The sequence below is a fragment of the Scyliorhinus torazame genome, chromosome 6 (genome assembly GCF_047496885.1).
Source record: "Scyliorhinus torazame isolate Kashiwa2021f chromosome 6, sScyTor2.1, whole genome shotgun sequence".
Lineage (NCBI taxonomy): Eukaryota > Metazoa > Chordata > Chondrichthyes > Carcharhiniformes > Scyliorhinidae > Scyliorhinus > Scyliorhinus torazame.
This window is the reverse complement of record NC_092712.1, coordinates 169361945-169385298: the sequence shown is the minus strand read 5'-3', so window position 1 is coordinate 169385298 and position 23354 is coordinate 169361945. Positions and strand designations below refer to the sequence as shown.

General features: G+C 48.5%; 1 protein-coding gene across 9 annotated transcripts in view; it reads right to left on the bottom strand.

Annotated features, from left to right (window-relative positions):
• Positions 1-23354, bottom strand: part of umad1 (UBAP1-MVB12-associated (UMA) domain containing 1) — a 117502-nt gene that overhangs the window by 49179 nt on the left and 44969 nt on the right. For 7 of the 9 annotated variants that reach the window (XM_072509080.1, XM_072509082.1, XM_072509085.1 and 4 more), the window contains 2 exons: positions 11634-11740; positions 7266-7313 (listed from right to left, as the gene is read on the bottom strand). In XM_072509080.1, the coding sequence (XP_072365181.1) occupies positions 7266-7313; positions 11634-11740 (155 nt within the window). The remainder of the gene's footprint in view (positions 1-7265; positions 7314-11633; positions 11741-23354) is intronic. The other 2 variants (XM_072509081.1, XM_072509083.1) reach the window with 1 other exon arrangement.

The following is a 23354-nucleotide window of genomic DNA, read 5'->3' as shown; positions in this document are numbered from 1 at the left end:
GCATGGAGGGGAGGCGAGGCCCAGCGGGTGGGGAGAGGGAGTTGGGCAGACCTTTTTTTTTTGGGGGGGGGGGGGGGGTGTAAGAGAGAGTGAGCACCTGATGAGGAAAGAGGGTCTTAGAGGGAGTCACCACCCTTTACCTGCTGGCAGCTTGAGCAAGGCATCGGGCCGGGCAAAAAGCACGCAAGAGCCTCAACTCAACATGGGTCGGACAGCAGCAGGATGGGTCACTCGGGGAATTTTATGCCCACGACCCCCCAAAACCCGCCAGCAGGGAACTTTAAAATGTTGTCCAATGTTTCAGGTCATTGACCTTTCATTAAAAAAAAACTTGATCATTATACTTCTTTGAGCCGAGAAATGATTGCTATCAATATTATCAGCTAATATTTAACATAAAGAAGTTAGTCCTCGTGATAACAGGAAACATATATTATGAAGCTAAAGCAGGAATCTTAAACCATGAGTGCACAGGTCTTGTCTAAATCACGAGGTTATGGGTTTAAGCCCTTATCCAATATTTAAATACATTTTACTGCAGTTCGGACAGAGTGAAACATTGTTATCGACACTTGCTTTGGAGGATATCGAAGTGCGACGCATTTCTCTGTTCAAGTATAAGTCAAAGATTCCAACAGGGAGTTCTCCCATTGGCCTGACAAAATGTCTACCCCAACTAACACACTAAACATTTATATAATTTTCTGTTTGATAATTTATGTTTGTTGCATTTGGGTTGTGAAGCATTTTAGGAAGTACCAAGGAGGTGAAAGGCACTGCTCAAGTACAAGCCATTCTTTTTTAAAAACTATTGGGAGTGTGAGATTTTGTACATTATGTCTGGATTAGACAATTGTGGATTTAAATCACTATCTCCTGCATGAATACCACCATAATAGATTATCTATTGATTTGCTGCTTTTGTTGTTTGAGAGATTTGGGCCGGGATTCTCCGTTTCAGAGACTAAGTGCTGACGCCAAGAGTGAATCGGTGGTGTTCTACATCCCTGAAAGTGGCACCAGTTGGGGAGAAATTCAGGATTCGTTAATGGGATAGCATCGGTGCCACGTGGAAAAAGTGCAATTCTGATGCCTAACGGCATCAATTGGCTGTGGTCGGGATTGGTACTCGAGAGTCTGACAGCTGCATTCACATGTAAACATTCCACTCCCCACACATACTCATTCCAGCCAAGAAGATGGCAGCAGGAACAGCAGCGCCCCATGTTGCCAATGCAGAGCTCGAGACCTTGCAGGACGCTGTGGCAGGGAGGCGAGGCACCCTGTTCCCTGGAGTGGATAGGAGGCTGCCAACCGCCGCCGTATATCAGGCCTAGGCAGAAGTGGCAGAGGCCGTGAGCCTGTGGGCCCCATTGGCAGGACCAGCCAGCAAAGCTGTAAATGGTCGCACAACCTTCTCAGAGCGGCCAGGGTGAGTAACCAGCACCGAGCCCCCGGCACCAACCCCCTGACTCCTGCACACGGGTAACATGCACCCCTCCCACCCTGCGCCACATACCACACTCATACCACCCGCCATGGCCGGGTGCCCTGCACACACACTCCACTAGCTGCCCACCCCTGTGCTGCCTGTGTCCGACTGCCTCATACTGTGCATTTTCTGTCCCCATCCCCAGGAGAAAGAGCCACACAGCCGCAGAGAGAGAGAGCACAGATTGGAGGGGGCCCGCTACACCTGCAGGTCCTCACCGCTGCAAAGAGGACCTAGTCGGCGGGCCTGGAGAAATTAGTTAATTTATGTAATTTTCATATGCTCCAAGCACATCGTTAGCAATGCACAGGAAACCCAGGACTGGAATGTCTGGTGCCAGCTGCCAATGAGGTAAGACTTGCATCAGGTTGACACTTTTTTTTTGCTTCTTTTAAGGATGGTGGCTAAAATGTTACATTCGCACCACAGACATGCCAGGCAATGACCGTCTCCTACAAATAAAAATACAGCACAGGGACAGGCCCTTCGGCCCTCCAAGCCTGTACCGGTTATGATACCACTCTTGGCCAAAACCCTCAGCACTTCCTAGTGCCTTATCCTTCTATACCCATCCTATCCATGTATTTGTCGAGATGCCTTTTGAACACCGTTAATGTATCTGCTTCCACAACCTCCTCTGATAACGCGTTCCAGGCACTCACCATCCTATGTGTAAAAAACCTGCCTCGCACATTTCCTTTAAACTTTACCCGCGGACCTTAAACCTATGCCCCCTCATGACTGGCCCCTCCACCCTGGTGCCTGTCCATTCACTCTATCCATGCCTCTCATGATCTTGTAGACCTCTATCAGGTCGCCCCTCAACCTCCGTCGTTCCAATGAAAACAGTCCGAGTCTATTCAGCCTTTCCGCATAGCTAACACCCTTTCAAAGATCTGTAGACCTGATCTCTCTGACTTCCTATATTCCGAAGAGTTTTGCCATTTACTGCATATTTCCTCTCTATGTTAGATCTACCAGCATGCATTACCTCATATTTGTCTGGATTACCTCACCGCTGCGAAGAGGTGGGCGTTGGACCTAGTCGGCGGGCCCGGAGAAATTAGTTAATCTATATAATTTTCATATGCTCCATGCACATCATTAGCAATGCACAGGAAACCCAGGACTGGAATGGCTGGTGCCAGCTGCCAATGAGGTAGGATTTGCATCAGGTTGACACTTTTTTTTGCTTCTTTTAAGGATGGTGGCTAAAATGTTACATTCGCACCACAGACATGCCAGGCAATGACCGTCTCCTACAAATAAAAATACAGCACAGGAACAGGCCCTTCGGCCAGGGGAAGCACGGTAGCATTGTGGATAGCACAATTGCTTCACAGCTCCAGGGTCCCAGGTTTGATTCCGGCTTGGGTCACTGTCTGTGCGGAGTCTGCACATCCTCCCAGTGTGTGCGTGGGTTTCATCCGGGTGCTCCGGTTTCCTCCCACAGTCCAAAGATGTGCAGGTTATGTGGATTGGCCATGCTAAATTGCCCTTACTGTCCAAAATTGCCCTTAGTGTTGGGTGGGGTTACTGGGTTATGGGAATAGGGTAGAGGTGTTGACCTTGGGTAGGGTGCTCTTTCCAAGAGCCGGTGCAGACTCGATGGGCCGAATGGCCTCCTTCTGCACTGTGAATTCTGTGAACTCCATTTGCCATTTCTCTGCCCAAATCTCCAACCTATGTCCTGCTGTATCCTCTGGCAATCCTCAACACTATCCGCCACTCCACCAACCTGGCGTCATCCACAAAGTTACTAATCAGACCAGCTACATTTTCCTCCAAATCGTTTATGTATACTACAAACAATAGAGGCCCCAGCACCGATCCCTGTGGAACACCGCTAGTCACAACCTTCCATTCAGACAAACACCCTTCTACTGCTGCACACTGCCTTGTGACCGAGCCACAGTATCCATCTTGCCACCTCACCTCTGATTCCATGCGACTTCACCTTTTACATCAGTCTGCCACAAGCCACCTTGTCAAAGGCTTTACTGAAGTTCATGTGAACAATATCCACCACCTTCCTCGCATCAATAATCCTTGTCACCTCCTCAAAAAACATGATTACGTTAGTGAGGCATAACTTCCCCTTCACAAAACCATGCTGTCTATCGCTAATGAGTCCATTTGTTTCCTAATGGGTATAAATCCTGTCCCTGAGAATTCTCTCCAACAATTTACCTACTACCGATGGGAGACTCAACGGCCTATAGTTTCCTGGATTATCCCTGCTACCTTTCTTAAAACAGCGGTACCATATCAGCTATTCTCCAGCCCTTTGGGACATCACCTGTAGCCAATGAGGATACAAAGATGTCAGTTAGGGCCCCAGTAATTTCCCCCCTTGCTTCCTTCAATATTCTGAGGTAAATCAGGCCCAGGAGTCTCATCTACCTTAGTGATTTTTAAAACACCCAATATCTCCCCAGACTATCCACACACCCTACCCAAGAATCATCTTCCATAAAGTCCTTTTCTTTGGTGAACACTGATGCAAAGTACTCATTTAGTACCTTGCCCATTTCCTCTGGCTCAACACATAAATTCTCCCCGCTGTCCTTAAGTGGTCCAATCCTTTCCCTGGCCACCCTCTTGCTTTTTACACATGAATAAAAAGCTTTGGAATTCACCTTAATCCTACTGGCCAAGGACTTTTCATGACCCTTCCTAGCTTCCCGCTTAAGTACCTTCCTACTTTCTTTATACTCCTCAAGGGTTTTGACTGTACAAAAGACTCTTTTGCTTTTTAACGAGGTTCAGAATATCCCTTGTTATCCAAGGCTCCCTAAACTTCCCATACTTATCCTTTGTTCTCTCAGGAACGCGACTTTCCTGAATCCTAATCAACTGTCGCTTGAAAGACTCCCACATATCCGATGTTGATTTACCCTCAAACAGCCGCATCCAATCAAATTCTTCAATTCCTGTCTCACGTTATCGTAATTTGCCTTTCCCCAGTTTAGCAACTTAACCGAGCTCTCATCCCTATCCAAAAGTACCTAAAACCTACAGAATTGTGGTCATTACTCCAAAATGTTCACCTACTGAAACCTCAAATCTGATCAGGCTCATTCCCCAATACCAGATTCAGTACTGCCCCTTCTCTAGATGGACTATCTACATCAAGAAGCCTTCCTGGTGACGAATGTGATATAAAATAGTTAGTTTAAATATATTAGTTACAGTAATGTAGACTGGTCTAATTCTAGTGAGTTCACAGACAAAGGATTTCAGCAAGCATGGCAAGGAAGGGGGAGGGGTGTCTAGTAGAGGAGGAGAAAAGGATGCTGGGTAACAAGAGGCCAGGGTTAAGGAATGAGAAGTGAGCCAATTAGGATGTATGGCCAGGTCAGGAGGGGTATAGGATGACCTATGGGAATCGTTTATGTGAAACTTGATGCCATTTGAATGTATTTGTAGAGATTCCATTGTCTCCAATAGCACTCGATTCTGAAGACCCAGGAGGCAGCTTGTGTTCTGGGTTTTTGTGAAGCAAGTCTGACTTGCAAGTCGGGTAAAAATAAATAATACTATGCCTACAAATCCATCTTGAGTTTTATTGAGGCCAGACTGAAGGGTAAAGAATTCAACATTTGTCACTGGATACACCTCACAAACCCTGCCCATCCAAGCCCCTAGCACTAAGTGAGTCCCAGTCAATAGAGGGGAAGTTAAAATCACCTACCAGAACAAACCTGTCACTTTTGCACCGATCCAACAAATCTCTACCTATCTGTTCCTCTATCTCTTGCTAGTATTTGGGGGCCCTGTACTAAACCCCCAACATTGTGATTTTTCCCTTCTTGTTCCTAGATCTACCCAGATTGCCTCATTGTATGAGCCCTCCGAGTCCTCCCGCGGTAAGGCTATATTATCTTCCTTAACCAGTAATGTTACTCCCCCACCCCTTTTACATTTCTTTTTATCTCTCCTGAAGCATTTATATCCTCCAACGTTCAGCTGCGAATCCTGCCTTGCTTCAACCACGTTTCTGTGATAGCCACAACATCATAGTTCCGTACTAATCAGTGCTCTAAGTTCATCTGCCTTACCTGTTATACCTCTGGCGTTGAAACAAATACACTTCAGACCACTGCCCTTGATGTTCAATGGCATTACCATCGTTGAATCACCCACAATCAACATCCTGGTTACCATTGATCCGAAAATTAACTGGACCAGCCATATTAATACTGTGGCTATTAGGGCAGGTCAAAGGCTAGGAACCCTACGGTGAGTGACTTACCTCCTGACCCTCAAAGCCTGTTCACCATCTACAAGGCACAAGTGAGGATTGTAATGGAATACTCTCCACTTGCCTGGATGAGTGCAGCTCCAATAACACTCAAGAAGCTCGACACTATCCAAAACAAAGTAACATGCTTGATTGTTCCCCCGCCACAAACATTCAAACCCTCCACCACCAACGAACAGTGGCAGCCATGTGTACCATCTACAAAATGCACTGCAGTAACTCACCAAGGTTTCTTCGACATCACCTTCTAAACCCACGACCACTACCATCTAGAAGGACAAGAGCAGCAGATACCTGGGAACCCCACCATCTGGAGGTTCCTCCCCAAATCACATCATCCTGACTGGGAAATATATCCCTGTTCCTTCACTGTCGCTGGGGCAAAATCCTGGAACTTCCACCCTAACAGCACTGTGGGTGTATCTACACATTAAGGACTGCAATGGTTAAAGAAGGCAGCTTACCACCACCTTCTGATGGGCAACTAAAGATGAGCAATAAATGCTGGCCTAACCAGCAATGCCCACATCCTGTAAATTATTTTTTTTAAATATTAATGTTGTTTCTGGATTTCAGTTGCATTGAGGTGATTACCCAGTTTCCATGAAATCCAGGGCTTAAAGACCCAACATCACTGCTTGCGCACAAGCCAGGATTCTTACTGCACTCACCTCCCACATTGAGGCTCAATGGGTGCCTTAAAAGAGCTATAAGTCTATCTTCACTCAATGTTTACAGAGAGCGGCAATGTGACCCTCATTTATACTCTATCCGCAGGATTCTTTTATTTATATGTCTAATTCAGTTGTATCCAGTTCTCATTAAACATCCGTCTGTTAATATCACCAACACCGGTCGGCTAATATCACCAACAGTAATTTCAAGACTCAAGTTGTATGGCAGCTCGTGCGAATGCGATGAAATAAGCCCAAAGGGCTTCTTCATAAAATTGTAAATAAGCAAGTTTAAACAATTGCTGGCTAAGCTGCTAGATATTGTACTGCTATATATCAAACTGACAAAATTATATCAAGATTACTTCTCATCAATAAAATAAAACTTCTTTCTCTCAATGGGAAAGTGCGATATGCATATGGCACCCTCTCTGATCCTCCTAGATTAGAAGCTAACCGGGGTGAGCCTAAGTTCTGCAATTCCTGCAGCTCCGTTTTGCAGCCCTCACTTCAAAAATCAAGGCCCCAAGTTTCTGTTCCATTAATCAATTTTTTTGTATCAAGGCAGGTGTAACGGATCATGGAATTTTAAGCCTCAATTTAATTCCATCTGAGTTCCCACAATCCCTTGCACCTGTTTTAGAAATATTTAAGCTCCACCCACAAAACTGGTAAGTTTCCACAAATGCTCCAAAAATTAAGTTGAATCTTCTGGTCACATGGAAACGAATGGGAGTGATTCTCTGGAAATATTTTGAAGTGTTGCAGCGAGCGGGAATTGCCGTGAGCTTCCCAGCGTTTAGCCCAGCGAGGCCAGCAACGCGGTTCAACTTACCGAGGCCCCATAAGTAGTAGAGTCAAGTGTGCAGAAGACACTGAAAGTCTGCAGAGGGAAATAGATAGTTTAAGTGAGTGGGCAAGGGTCTGGCAGATGGAGTTCAATGTTGGTAAATCTGAGGTCATCCATTTTTGGTAGGCATAACAGCAAAATGGATTATTTTAATGGTTAAAAAAAAATGCAACATGCTGCTATGCAGAGGGACCTGGGTGTCCTTGTGCATGAATTGCAAAAAGTTTGTTTGCAGGTGCAGCAGGTAATTAAGAAGGCAAATGGAATGTTGTCCTTCGTTGCTAGAGGGCTGAAGTTTAAAAGCAAGGAGGTTATGTTGCAGCTGTACAGGATGCTGATGAGGCAACACCTGGGGTACTGTGCACAGTTTTGGTCTCCTTACTTGAGAAAGGATGTAGTGGCACTGGAGGGGGTGCAGAGGAGATTCACTAGGTTGATTCCGGAGTTGAGAGGATTAGTTTATGAGGAGAGACTAAGTAGACTGGGACTATACTCATTGGAATTTAGAAGAATAAGGGGGGATCTTAAAGAAACATATAAAATTAGGAAGGGAATAGATAGGATAGAAGCAGGGAGGTTGTTTCCACTGGCAGGTGAAACTAGAACCAGGGGGCATAGTCTCAAAATAAGGGGGAGCAGATTTAGACTGAGTTGAGGAAGAACTTCTTCACCCAAAGGGTCGTGACTCTGTGGAATTCCCTGCCCATTGATGCAGTTGAGGCTACCTCATTAAAGGCTTTTAAGGCAAAGGTAGATAGATTTTTGAACAATAAAAGAATAAAAGGTTACGGTGAGCGGGCGGGCAAGTGAAGCGGAGTCCACAAAAAGATCAGCCATGATCTTATTGAATGGCGTAGCAGATTCGAGGGGCCAGATGGTCTAATCCTGCTCCTGGTTCTTATGTTCTCGCCGCAAATGAAGGCTCACCAGCCAATTCGCAGGCACCGCGTTTGCCAGACCACCGCTAACAAGGTCAAGCAGCACTTAATCAGCAAACCCCAGCCAGCTGACAATAATGCCGCCGAAGAGACCAACCCCAAGATTTTGGGATGCTGACCTAGGGAGGCCCATACACGCAGTGGAGGCTATGAGGGATGTTCTGTTCCCCTGAGGGTCCTGGAGGGCTATCCATAGAACAGCCAGTTCTGCCTGGGACGAAGTGGCGGCAGCTGTGAGTGCCAAGAGTGTGACCAGGAAGACTGGCCTCCAGTGCCGAAAAAAGGTCAAAGACCTACACCGGGCAGCACGAGTGAGTAGACACCAATGTCTCCCACCCACTCTACCTGATCTATCCACTTCCACGGGAGCATGCACCTCCCTACTCTCCATGCGACCCCCAACTCTCACTCCACCCCACTCCCCCTTCAACTCCCTAACCCTCCCTTCACACACCCACTCCCACCACTGAACCACGTGTGTGGCTACCGATGCCCTCTGTGTTTCCTCAGGAAAAGCTCTCCCATAATCGCTGGGTGAGGGCCCAGACTGGGGGAGATGTGCCAAACCCAAGAACCCTCACCACCTTCGTGGAGGATGCATGCCTCGGAGGTGACCAGTTTGGCTGAGGACAGAGCGGCCACCCACGTGTAGGCTTGCGGATGCCGCAAAGATGAGTAACCACCGGGCTCCACCCAGAAGACCTGTCAAATGCGAGTTGTTATTGCTTTATCGATTGACCAAACCTCCCACTGACCACATGTCCATTATCCCGCAGGTCCTCCAGTCGACAGAACTGGGCCATCCCGGTTGGCACCCTCTCCAGTCTCCCAGGAGACGCGTTGGAGGAGAGCTCGGAGAATGCCACCGTGATAGTCACAGCACAACTGTCATCCCCATTCTCCACCAGCGCAGATACACGCACCTCGGTAGGAAACATGAGTGGACAGGCTTCGTGGGCACAGGCTAGACAGTAGTCGGAGGTCTGCGGGATCCCAAGACCCAGCTGGGTCCTAGCCTGATGCTGAACCTGTGGAAAAGAGTTACTCGGAGCTGATGGAGATGATAGGGAGCAGCCTGGACATTCAAAGGGAAATGTCAGCTTGACTCCAGCAGATCCATAGCTGCTTGGAGGAGGCCCAGAGTCTAGGGGCACAGGAGATGTGGCGGCAATGCGTGGCACCGAGGCCAACACTGCTAGGGTGGCGACTGCAGTGGAGAGCCTGGTGCACGATATCAGCGGAGAGCCTGGTGCATGATCTCAGCACCATTAGTGAAGGTGTCCAAGGCTTTGCGCAGTCAGTGACGGCCATAGCTGAGCGCCTAGGCAGAATATCCGCCTCGCTTACGAATGTCAGCCAGTACCAGGCTGACCTTGATGAGGTACTGCGGGACATGTCCCGCTCTCAGATGGAAATGGTCGAGGCACTGCGGGAGCTTGTCCCAGACGCAGGTGGGCATTGCCAAGGGCACTGCGGAGCCTGGCCCAGTCACCTAGGAGCTACCGTGGGCGTCAACACGATGGTGCGGACCATGGGAAACCACCGACTGGGAGGAGGGGGCGTTGAGTGCCACCCCGGATCCTCCTCATGGAGTGGCGACTTTGGCTACCAGCTCCTCAGAGTTCCACCCCTCTGAGGAGGTCGCGTCTCACAGTAAGCACATGGGACAGGGCGGCACGGCTGTACATGTGCAGTCGACAAGTGCGCCGGGGCCCACCGGCCTCAGAGCTCCCAGAGGTCGTCCACCAGGGGCATCGGCCATGGGACAAGGTAAGCAGCTGGCTGCCTCCACCTCTGATGTGCATCCTAGGGAGACACCTAGATGTAGTGGTAGAGCCAGGAAGGTTAGAAAGGCCAAGGATCCCGGAGGGCACGGGTGGGGGGGTGCTCCATCGAGAGAGTGGGGACTTGTATTACACATTAAACAGCCTGAGGATTCAGATATGGATTTTAAATGATAACTTTAGTGAGAAATCAATTTTCAAATGCATTAATTAAACTTGATCAGTTACCACTCTTAAACATAATAAATATTTTTAAAAGCAAAACTTCTTAAAAGAAAATGCATTCTAAAACACACCTCAGATGTACTGGTTCATGCATTCAGCAACAGGCAAAGAGTTTTCCAAAAAAAGCACAATTTGTGCCACGATCGCCAATTGTACCCAAAGCAGAAACCGGGTCACCCCCGTAAAGTGTGGAGACACAACAAAAACTTGCATTGATATTGTTCCTTTAATATGTCACAAGGTACTTCCCAAAATACAAGGAAAATCCAGCAAAAGGTGAAAAAGTGGTTTGGCAAAAAAAAGCTATTAGAACCATTGAATTCCTAGAGTGTAGGAGGCCATTGAGCCTGCACTGAGCATCTGAAAGAGCACCCTCCCCAGGCCCACTCCCCAGCCCATCCCTGTAACCTAACCCGTACATCCCTGGACACTACGGGGCAATGTTAGCATGCCCAATCCACCTGACCTGCACAGCTTTGGACTGTGGGAGGAAACGGGAGCACCCGGAGGAAACCCACGCAGACATGGGTAGAACGTGCAAACTCCACACAGACAGTCACCCAAGGCCAGAACTGAACCCAAGTCCCTGGCACTGTGAAGCAGCAGTGCTAACCACTGTGTTGGCACATCCCTCGTACACCCACCCCCCCACCCCGCTTTTTTTTTTTACATGCGATCACTTTAATTATAATTCTGAGCTGTTAATTAGAACAAGTATCAATGCATTTTAAGTCTGGACAGGGATCAACTATCGTATGCAAGTTCAAACAATTAAAACTCATTTTCCTTAATTTACAATGAGATGATAAATAGAAAGGTAACTTGAAAATTTCATCTCAAACATCTCTGCATATTTTACTTTAACTGTATCTCCTTCAAACTGGTTTGATTTTGAAGGCTTTTTTGCTGTTGCTGTAACTTTGTCTTGGGAGTTTATGGTTATGCATGGAGAAAACACAACTCTGGATGTAGTGATTGTGGGGGTGGAATGGGGAGAAAATTATGTATTCATGAAAGCATTACAAAGCCAGTTCATTAAAGATGAGTTTTTCTAAAAGGGTTACCAAGGTTTCTTCTAAAAGCATACAATGAAAGGGTGAGGTGTAACATGAATAATTATGAGTTCACAAAGCAGAGTAGCACACATAAATTTTAAATGATTGCCCTAAATGCAATACTACATGAAAATAAATTTGTATGACCTATGCTCAAATTTTATTTTGCATATACGTTATGATATTTACATTATATTATTGTCCCTCATGCAAAAGCAGAATAGATTTTCAAATACACACGTCATGGGAACAATGGAATATTCAAGGGTCTGGAAATGTTTACAATCCTTATTTATACAATGATTTTATTCATTCCCTCTTATTGCCTGTAAATAGAATGTAAACGAGTACCATCATCTGTTGAATATCCTGTTCTTCAGTTGATTGGCAGCATGAGCTTGTCACCTCTTCAATTGGCATAGGACTCTGCAGCATTTGTCTTTCACTTGCTGTTTCTCCTGCAAGGAAATACATCAACAAGTATAAGCTAGTTTTTCCATAATATGGCTAGTTTTTGCTGACAAAGGATAGTATAAACATACAAATGATTTGAGGCTAAACACTGAAATTGTCTCATTGGAACAAAGTATGCTGGCAAACCAAGTGAGAGCAGGGGCGGCATGTGGCGCAGTGGATAGCACTGGGACTACGGCGCTGGGGACCCGGGTTTGAATCCCGGCTCTGGGTCACTGTCCATGTGGAGTTTGCACATTCTCCCTATGTCTACATGGGTTTCACCCCCACAACCCAAAAGATATGCAGGTTAGGTGGATTAGCCACGCTAAATTTCCCCTTAATTGGAAAAAGAATAATTGGGTACTCTAAATTTATATTTAAAAAAAAAACGAGAGCAGTAAATTATATGCTCACTGCTATTCACCCGCTATACAAGTCACGCTGAAGAACCGAATTTAGGTGGAACTGTTAGTTGGGGTGGTTTGGGGGGGGGGGGGGGGGGGGGGGGGTGGTAAAATACTAGCTCCTTTTACTTTGCAAACAGGGGCTGTATTCCCTGGAATTTAGAAGATTAAGGGGTGATTTGATCAACATATCAACAGAAATATATAGATCATATAGAGAGAGCCTCTTTCTCTTGGTTAGGGAGTCTAGGACTGGCGATCATATTCCAATAAATAGAGCTATAATTTTCAGGAGTAAAATTAGGAAATACTTCTAAAAGGGTGGCAGAAATTTGGAACTAATTTCCACAAACAGTAACTGATGTCAGATCAACTATAATTTTAAATTGTGTAGAAGATTGTTGTTTAGACGGGCAGCATGGTCGGCACGGGCTTGGAGGGCCGAAGGGCCTGTTCCTGTGCTGTACATTTCTTTGTTCTTTGTTCTAAAGCTCCAATCCCCCCCCCCCCCCCCACTATCCCCTTCCACAGCCCCAAGCTCCTTAGCGCGATGGCCAAGTGCAAACAACAGTGGGGATATAGGGCACCCTGCCTCATACCCTGGTGCAGAGAATAGTACCCAGAGTTCATACTGTTAGTGCGAACGCTCACCACCGGCTCCTTGTACAAGTTATACCCATGCCACGAATCTCGGCCCAATTCCAAATCTTTCCAATATCGCCAGCAAGTAACCCCATTCCACCCAATCAAATGCTTTCTCTTTGTCCAGTGCCACCTCTGTCTCCTTTCCCTCCGCTGGAGATAGGACAACATTCAGCAACCTCCTCACATTTGAGAATAGCTGCCTTCCCTTTCTCGAACCCTGTCTGGTCATCCCAATCACCTTCGGGAGACATCCCTCCCACGTTTGGCTGCCAAAACCTTTGCCAATATCTTGGTATCCACATTCAGTAGGGATATGGGCCTATACGATCCACACTCCACTGGATCCTTATCCTTTTTTAGCAGCAGCTAAAAAAAAAAAAAAAATCGAAGCTTCCCCATCGTCTGTGGCAAGATAACCCTGCTTATCGCATCCTCGAACATTCCCGCCATCAGCGGCACCAGCATATCTTTAAATCCAGTATTCAACTGGGAACCTGTCAGGCTCAGTCTCCTTCCCTGTCCGCATTCTCCCAACTAGCTCCTTCACCTCCTGCTCCCCCACCGGCTCCTCCAAGCCTGCTCTATCCTCTTCACCCAACCCCAGATATTCCAACGTGTCCAGGAACTCCCTCATTCCTCGTCCCTCCCCTGGTGGCTCCGACCTACATAGCTTCTTATAAAACTCTTCAAATATATTTTTTTATATAAACATTTTATTGAGGTATTTATGGTTTTATAACAGTAACAGAAGAAACAGTGTACATACAAATATAAACATAGTGCAAAAGCAGTCTTCCTCTCTCACAGGTCCCATCTTTTCTAACACCCTACTCTACATTAAACTACCCCCACAGCCCCCCCCCCCCCCCTTCTGCTGATGTTGAATTTTCCCTAAAGAAGTCGACGAACGGCTGCCACCTCCGGACGAACCCTAACATTGACCCTCTCAGGGCGAACTTGATTTTCTCCAGAGAAAGCTAGCCATGTCAGATAGCCAGGTCTCTGACTTTGGGGGCTTTGAGTCCCTCCAAGCTAACAATATCAGTCTCCGGGCTACCGGGGAAGCAAAGGCAAGAACGTCTGCCTCTTTCTCCTCCTGGATTCCCGGGTCTTCTGACACTCCGAAAATCGCCACCTCTGGACTCGGCGTCACCTTTGTTTTCAATACTTTGGACATGACATCGGCAAACCCCTGCCAGAATCCCCTAACCTTCAGGCATGCCCAGAACAAGTGAACATGGTTTGCTGGTCCTCCCGCACACCTGTCTTCCACCCCAAAGAACCTGCTCATCCGGGCCACTGTCATGTGAGCCCGGTGAACGATCTTACACTGTATCAGGCTGAGCCTGGCACATGTTGTGGACGCATTCGACTGTGCTCACGGCATCCGCCCAGAGACCATCCTCTAACTCTCCACCTAACTCCTCTGCCCATTTGTGTTTCAGCTTCTTGATCTGTGTTTCCTCTGACCCCATAAGCTTATAAACCCTTCGTTCTCACATCCACACTCTGGAAACTACCCCATCCTGTATCCCCCTTGGTGGTAGGAACGGGAAGGTTGAGACCTGCCTGCGTAGGAAGTCTCGCGCCTGTAGGTACCTAAATTCATTCCCTCCCGTCAGTTCAAATTTCGCCTCCAGTTCTCTCAAGCTGGGAAAGCTCCCTTCTATAAACGTATCGCCCATCCTCTCGATCCCTGCTCTCTGCCACCTCCGGAACCCTCCATCTAACCTCCCCCGAGGCAAACCTGTGATTATTGCAAATTGGGGACCGGACTGATGCTCCCTCTGTTCCCACATGTTTCCTCCATTGCCCCCAGACTCTCAGGGCCGCGACCATCACGGGGCTGGTGGAGTAGCGTGCTGGCAGGAATGGCAGAGGCGCCGTTACCAACGCCCCCAAACTAGTGCCCTTACAAGAGCCGCCTCTACTCGCTCCCACACCGACCCCGCCCCCCCCCCCAACCCCCAAATCCACTTCCTAATCATGGCTATTTTCGCCACCCAGTAATAATTACTGAAGTTCGGGAGTGCCAGCCCGCCCTCCCCCCAGCTGCACTCCAACATCCCCTTGTTAACTCGCGGGGTCTTACCCGCCCATTAAAAGCCCGAGATCACCTTGTTAACCCGTTTAAAAAAGGACCGAGGAATAAAGATGGGGAGACACTGAAACACAAACAGGAATCTCGGAGCATCGTCATTTTCACTATCTGTACCCTCCTAGCCAGTGACAGCGGGAGCACGTCTCACCTCCGAAAATCCTCCTTCATTTGGTCTACTAGTCGGGCCAGATTAAGCTTGTGCAGCCGTTCCCATTCCCACACCACCTGGATGCCTAGGTACCGAAAGCTTCCCCTACCACTCTAAAATGGCAGCTTCCCCAAGCGCCTCTCCTGCCCTCTTGCCTGGATCGCGAACATGTCGCTTTCCCCCATGTTCAATTTATAACCCGAAAACCGGCCAAAATCCCCCAGAATCTCCATAATTTCTTTCATCCCTTCCAATGGGTCCAACACATACAAGAGCAGATCGTCCGCGTATAGTGAGACTCTGTGTTCCACCCCCCACCCCCAGAGCAGTCCCTTCCAGCCCTTTGAGGCTCTCAACGCAATTGCCAGCGGTTCTATGGCCAGTGCGAACAACAGCAGGGAGGGGGCATTCCTGCCTCATCCCCCAGTGCAGCCTAAAATAGTCCAATGTCAGCCTGTTCGTCCGAACATTTGCCACAGGCACCTGATACAGCAGCCTGACCCAGTCAATGAAGCCCAAATCCAAATCGCCCCAGTACCTCCCACAGATAATCCCATTACACCCGGTCAAATGCCTTCTCTGCGTCCATTGCGACCACTACCCCTACGTCCCTACCCTCTGGGGGCATCATGATAACATTCAACAGCCTTCTTACGTTGGCCGCCAACTGCCTCCCCTTAACAAATCCCACCTGGTCCCCCCCAATCACGTCCAGGACGCAGTTCTCAATCCTGGAGGACAAGATCTTAGTCAACAATTTGGCATCTACATTTAGTAGGGAGATCGGTTTGTAGCTCCGGGTCCTTATCCTGCTTCAGGATGAATGAGATAGTGGCCTGTGACATCGTCGGGGGAAGCACCCCTCTCTCCCTTGCCTCATTAAATGTCCTCATCAGCAGTGACCCAGCATCCCAGAGAAGTTTTTGTAAAACTCCACGGGGTACCCATCCGGTCCCAGGGCTTTACCCGACTGCATGGTGTTCAGCCCATCTGCTATCTCTTCCAACCCGATCGGGGCCCCCGCCCTTCTACCAAGTCTTCATCAACCTTCGGGAACTTCAGCCCCCCTAAGAATTGCCTCATCCTCTCTGGCCCAGCTGGGGGTTCCGACTCATACAGCCTGCTGTAGAATTCCTCAAACGCCTTATTGACCCCAGCTGAATCTCCGACTAGGTTCCCATCTCTGTCCCTTACTTTCCCAATCTCCCTGGCCGCCTCCAGCTTTCTAAGCTGCTGCGCAAGCATTCTACTGGCCTTCTCCCCACATTCATAGATCGCCCCCCTCGCCTTCCTCAGCTGCTCTACCACCTTCCCTGTAGTTAACAAGCCAAACTCCACCTGTAGCCTCCGTCATTCCATTCGAAGCCCTGCCTCTGGGGTCTCCGCATACCTCCTGTCGACCTGTAGTATTTCCTTTATCAGTCGGTCCGTCTCTGCTCTGTCTGCCTTCTCCCTGTGGGCCCGTATCGCGATCAGCTTCCCTCTAACCACCGCCTTCAGCGCCTCCCGGACCACCACAGCCGAAATTTCCCCCGTGTCATTGACTTCCAGATAGTTCTGGATACATTTCGTCAGCCCCACACACACCTCCTCATCAGGTAAAAGTCCTACATCCAGCCTCCAGTGCGGGAGCTGGCTACTCTCCTTGCTCACCTGTAGGTCAACCCAGTGCGGGGCATGATCCGAGATCGTGATCGCTGAGTACTGTGTCCACTACCCTCGTCAGTAAAGTCCTGTTCAGGATAAAAAAGTCAATCCGGGAGTACACTTTATGCACGTGTGAATAGAAGGAAAACTCCTTCACTCTCGATCGCCCAAATCTCCATGGGTCCACCCCCCCCTTCCCCTACCCGCTCCATAAACCCCTTTAGCTCCTTTGCCATTGCTGGCACCCTGCCTGTCCTTGAGCTAGATCGGTCTAGCCCTGGCTTAATGACTGTGTTGAAGTCCCCTCCCCATAACCAGCTTATGCAAATCCAGGTCCGGGATCTTCCCCAACATCCTCCTTATGAACGCCACATCATCCCAATTCGGCGCGTACACATTAACGAGTACCACCGGCAACCTTTCCAGCTTTCCACTGACCATTATGTATCGACCCCCCACATCCACAACTATTCTTCCCACTTCGAATGACACTCGCTTATTAATCAGGATTGCGAGCCCTCTAGTCTTAAGAGTCCAGCCCAGAGTGGAAAACCTGTCCGACCCATCCCTTCCTTATTCTGACCTGGTCAGTTACTTTACGGTGCGTCTCCTGCAACATTGCCACGTCCGCCTTCAGTCCCCTCAAACGCGCGAACACGCATGCCCTCTTAGCCGGCCCATTTCGCCCTCTTACATTCCATGTGATCAGCCTGGTTGGGGGGGCTTTTCGCCCTCGCCCCCCCCACCCCACCGATCAGCCATCACCTTTCTTGGGCCAGTCTCCAGCCCACCCCCCCGGCACCTTCCGTCCCCGACCTCCCTATTGTCCCACAGCAAAAGTCCCTCCCCCGCCAGCAGAATACCTCCGCCCCCTCCCCCTTCCTAGTAACAGCACTATACTCTCAGTCCCCTCCAACAAGCATACCATCTGCTCACCCCCACTGCGCTTCCGTGAGCTAGCCTGCCCAGCTAACCTGGTGGCACCTGCCCATGGCGCCAGTCATTTTCCCACCTATTGTTCATTCCCACCTCGGACACACATATGCAAACGTAAACAATCTCAACCCAATTGCCCAAAAGAAACACGCAAAGAAAATCAAAACGATCAAACATCTAACATTCACACCTCTATCCCCCATCAGTGCAACTGCAAATTTTAACTCCAGCAGCTTGTCTGCAGACCCCAACTCAATACAAAAGGCATTACAAGTAACATTCAAAGACAAAAACTTTTCTTTAAAAAAAAAAATAACTGGAGAGAAAAGAAAATACATGAGCACTGCAGCAAAGTTCAGTCCAAACACCTCAGTCCGTGACCAGCCCTTTCCTTCTCGCGAAATCTATCGCTTCCTCAGGCGACTCGAAGTAGAAATATTGCTCTTCATGCGTAACACAAAGACGGGCCGGGTACAGTAGTCCAAACTTTTTCTTCTGAAAAAGGGTCGATTTTATCTGGTTGAACCCTGCTCTTCTCCTGGCCATGTTCGCGCTCAGATCCTGATATATACGTAGGACACGGTTCTCCCATTTGCAGCTCCGCGTCTGCCTGGCCCACCGTAGAATGCACTCCTTGTCAAGGTACCTATGGAATCTCAACACCATTGCTCTCGGGGGGGTCACCCACACGCGGCTTCCTCGCTAGCGTTCTGTGCGCCCTGTCCACCTCCAAGGGTCGGGAGAAAGTCCTCTCCCCCAGTAGCTTCTCAAACATAGCCGCTATGGATGCCCCTGCGTCCGTTCCTTTGGATCCCTCCAGGAGACCCACGATTCTCAGGTTCTGCCGGTGGACCTGTTTTCCACCATCTTCTGGAGCCTTTTCTGTTGGTCTCTCAACATTCCCACCTCCAACTCCACTGCAGCTTGGTACTCCTCCTGCTCAGTCAGTGCCTTCTCCACTTTCTGGATCGCCCGATCTTGAGCATCCAGTCTGAGTTCCAGTCGCGCAATCGACTCCTTAATCGGGTCCAAGCATTCCTGTTTCTGCTTGGCGAAGCTCTCCTGTATAAACTGCATCAACTGCTCCATCGACCGCTGGATCGTCAAGCCAGAACTCTGGACATCCGCCATTCTTTCTCCCATTGCAGCCTCAGCCCAAGCCTTCTCCGTTCGCCTATTTCTTCCTTTGCGAGCACTCCTGGTCCGCTTCGCCATGCACTGATGTAGGATTCATCTTCACAATTGCGTCCAACATCAATTTTCCACTTCAGATCAGACAAAGAAATCGGGGTAAAAGGTCCACTTCAGATCTGACAAAAAAAATCAGGGAAAGAGGGTCCGAAGTTCCGACCTGAGCGGGAGCCACCATGTGCGACCTACTCCTTCATAGCCGCCACCGGAAGTCAAAACTCTTCAAATATTGATCTGCTCCGGTGCCACAACCAACTTTCCCACCTTAACCCACCTTATGCTTTCCTGCACCAGCTCGTTCAAAAACCGCCCCTGAAACCGGGCATTAAACTCCAAAAATCAGAGCATCGAGCAGGAGCTACACAACATGCGACTTCCACCTGCATGCCGTCACCGGAAGTGCTAAACAGGCCAGGATTCAAAGATTGTAAATATTCCATCGGGTTGGGGGAGGGGATGCTGGAAGACAATTACAGTGACTGACCAAGCCAGAGTGAGATATGAAAACAAGGGTGAGAACTTTAACATCAAAGGTTTGCTCAACTGAGAAATAATGTAGGTCAGCAAGAATGGGATGATGGCACAGGATGTGAACATAGAACATACAGAACAGAAGGAGACCATTCGGCCCATCGAGTCTACACAGACCCACTTAAGTCCTCACTTCCACTCTCTCCCCGTAACCCAATAACCCATCCTAACCCCTTTGGTCAATAAGGGCAATTTATCATGGCCAATCCACCTAACCTGCACGTCTTTGGACTGTGGGAGGAAATCGGAGCACCCAGAGGAAACCCACGCAGGCACGGGGAGAATGTGCAGACTCCGCACAGTGACCCAGCGGGGAACCGAACCTGGGACCCTGGTTCTGTGAAGCCACAGTGCTATCCACTTGTGCTACCGTGCTGCCCGTGGTACCATTAAGGTCATGAACAGTAGTATGGATGACCTCAAATTTAAAGAAGATATACCAAGAATATATTAGGACTTCAGCAGGTGGGCGGAGGCAAAACTGGAGTTGGGCTGCATTACTGAGGAGGAAATAGACTGCCTCAGTGTTGGCACAGATATGTGGATAAAGTTCATCATGGGGTCAAATATGACACCAAGGTGGGCGGCATGATGGTGCAGCAGTTGGCACTGCTGCCTCATGGTGGCGAGGACCGGGGTTCGGTCCTGGTCCCGGGTCACTGTCCGTGAGGAGTTTGCATATTCTTCCCATGTGGGTCTCACCCCAACAATCCAAAGATGTGCAGGGTAGGTGGATTGGCCACGCTAAATTGCCCCTTAATTGGAAAAAAAATGAATTGGGTATTTTAAATTTTAGAAAAATGACAAAGGTTGAGAACAAACTGGTTTAGTCAGACTGTTGCTAGCGAGAGGGATGGACACAGTAGCTAGGAAACAGAGTTTGTAGTAGCAACCCCAGACAATGGCTTCAGTATTCCAACATTTAAATGGAGGGAACCTTTGCTCATAGAATTCTTAACGCAGAAGGAAGCCATTCGGTCCATCGAGTCAGCACCGTCCCTCTGAAAGAGTGCCCCACATAGGCCCACACCTACGCTCTATCCCATAACCCCACCTAATCGGCACAGCTTTGGACTGGGGGAGGTAATCGGAACACCCGGAGGAAACCCACGCAGACACGGGGAGTACGTGCAAATACCACACAGTCACCCAAAGCAGCAATCAAACCCGAGTTCCTGGCCCTGTGAGGAAGCACTGCCAACCACTGTGCTGGATATAAAGTAAGCAGCCTGGAAAATTAGCAACAGTGGGAGAGTTGAGAGACCAGACAATAATGGATTCGATTTGAATTTGATTTATTGTCACGTGTACCGAGCTACAGTGAAAAGTATTGTTCTGTGTACAGTCCAGATCGTTCCATACATGAAAAAACATGGGACATACATAAATACACAATGTAAATACATAGGCACAGGCATCAGGTGAGTATACAGAGTGTAGTATTACTCAGTAAAGAAGATGTGTGAAGAGATCAGTTCAGTCGATAAGAGGGTCATTCAGGAGTCTGGTAACAGCGAGGAAGAAGCTGTTTTTGGAACCTGTTCGTGCCACGCCGCACCACATTTCTGTTTCACCATTACGCTGGCTGGTCAATAGGGTTTCCCTTTGTGGGGCAGCCCTAAGCCGTTGGGAAACCCCGGGGCTGCCGGCAAAATGGAGCATCCCGCTGGCGGAGAATCCAGCCCATGAACCGGTATGATGAAGCAGGTGGGAACCTCGGAACGTAGAGGTATTGAAGATGGATGGCATGATCCACCCTCTCAAAAGCTGCACATTAGTCAAGAAGGATGAGGAAGGATAGTTTACCTTGTCACAGTCACATAGGATGTAATTTGGGACTTTGATGTGAGCTGTTTTGGTGTTCTCACAGAATAGAAACGTTACTGGAGGGGTTCAAACATGGAATTCCAGGCAAGGTGGGCACAGATTTGGGGAAGTGACAACATAATCAAGGCCTTTGGAGACCAAAGCAAGATTGGAGGTGGAGTGATAGTTTGCAAGGACAGTGGTATGAAGGGTTGTTTTTATTTGCAGGTGATGATAGTAAATCTGAAGGAGGGGCAAAATCTGAAGAAAAAACTACAAATGTCAGCAAACAGTGAAGTTGATTGGTAACCAGCAATAGGGTCAAGGAAGCAGGAGGTGGGTCTCATAGGGGCTGGTTTAGCACAGGGCTAAATAGCTGGCTTTTAAAGCAGACCCAGGCAGGCCAGCAGCACGGTTCAATTCCTGTACCAGCCTCCCAGAACAGGCGCCGGAATGTGGCGACTAGGGGCTTTTCACAGTAACTTCATTTGAAGCCTACTTGTGACAATAAGCGATTTTCATTTCATTGACATTATGAACTCAGAGAGGGGATGAGGAGAGATAGGAGAGAAATTACAGAAAAATGTACGTTCAGGGCTATGGTAGGTGGAGCTTTAGCAAAAATTTAGCCAAGTGGGCTAAGGGAAAGGAGAACAATGGGAGAAACAGCTAATCATGTGGTCCCAATCTTAGTGGCAAGTCCATGGTCTCCTCCGCTTACCATGATGGTGAGGGTGGATGAGATATGAGAGAGGGTTTAAGATGGATTGCAGTAGAGAAAAGAAGCCAGCAGTCATCTTTGCATTATAGGATGATCTTGGAAGTGAGCAGAGAAAACAACAGCACCTGAAAGTTCCATTTAACCAACTCGCATTCCATGTATCGGACAAGGAGGGAGCCTCTGTACCAACCCCGCCGATCAGCCATATCCTCCCCTGGAGGCAATCCTGCAGAGCCCCGACCTGCGTCAGCTCCAGGCCCACCCAAAGTGTCTGCCATCACGCCCATCAAGCCAGTTCAAAAACAAAGGGACCTGCACTGTCAGTTATCTACCAACCTCCTTCCCTGCCCCACTACTCAGCACTCCCCAAGGCAAACAACCCACCGAGAACCAAACCCTCCCCCATCAAACAAACACACAAAACCTAAGCGAGTTACCTTAAGAAACAAAAGAAAACCCCCAATAGGTAACCTAGCTGCAGGCATCTCCCCCACTCCACCCCCGTTAGCTAGCAAAACTGCTAGCAGGGTGATCCCCACCTTGGGTAAAAATCAAAGTCTCTCACACAATGGATCAACAACGAGCACCCCAACCCATACCCAACTTTAATACCAAACATTATAGGATGAAAACAGAGAGCTACACCCAAATCCCCTCCCTCAAACAGTTCCAGCAATACAATAAAACCCCCAAATTCACCCAGATATAATCCTCACCAACAAGCCCCATAACACGCCCTTCCCCACTTTACAACCATCCCAGCATCCCACACAAAAGTACAAGTACAGAAGAACTCAATAATGACCAAACAAAACCTATCATGGTCCTCAAACCCTTCCAGTTCCCCCCTGATCCGTATTTCTTAAAGTCATTTGCTTCCGCTGGTGTGCCAAAATAGTCTCCGTCTCTGAAGGTAAACCGTAGATGAGTCAGGTACGCCATCCCAAAACGCACGTTGCTCTTTATAAGGCTGCCTTGGCCTTATTAAAGGCCTCGCGCCTTCTTGCCAACTCTGCCCCAACGTCTTGATATATTCTGATGGGATGGTCCTCCCATCTACACACCATTGTCCTTTGTCCATCACAAGACCCACTCCTTATCCAAGTACCTATGGAAATGGACAATGATCATCCGTGGTGGCTCCCTCAATCTAGGCTTCTGTCCCGAGTGAACGATGGGCCCAATACAACTCAGAGGGGTCGAGAAGACCCGCTCTCCCACCAACTTTACAAACATCTTCGAAATGTAATCAGTGGTGCTTATACCTTCCAGGCCCTCCGGCTGTCCAACAATTCTTAAATTCTGTCATCTGGAGCAATTTTCCAGATCACTGATGTTGGCCTTTAATGCCTTCTGCTCCTGCACCACGAACACCACCTCTGCCTTCAAAGAGACAATCCGATCACAGTGATCATTGAGCACCTTCTCACCTTTTTAATCATTGCCCCCTGTACCTCCACCCCTGATCCAACCTGTCCAAGATTTC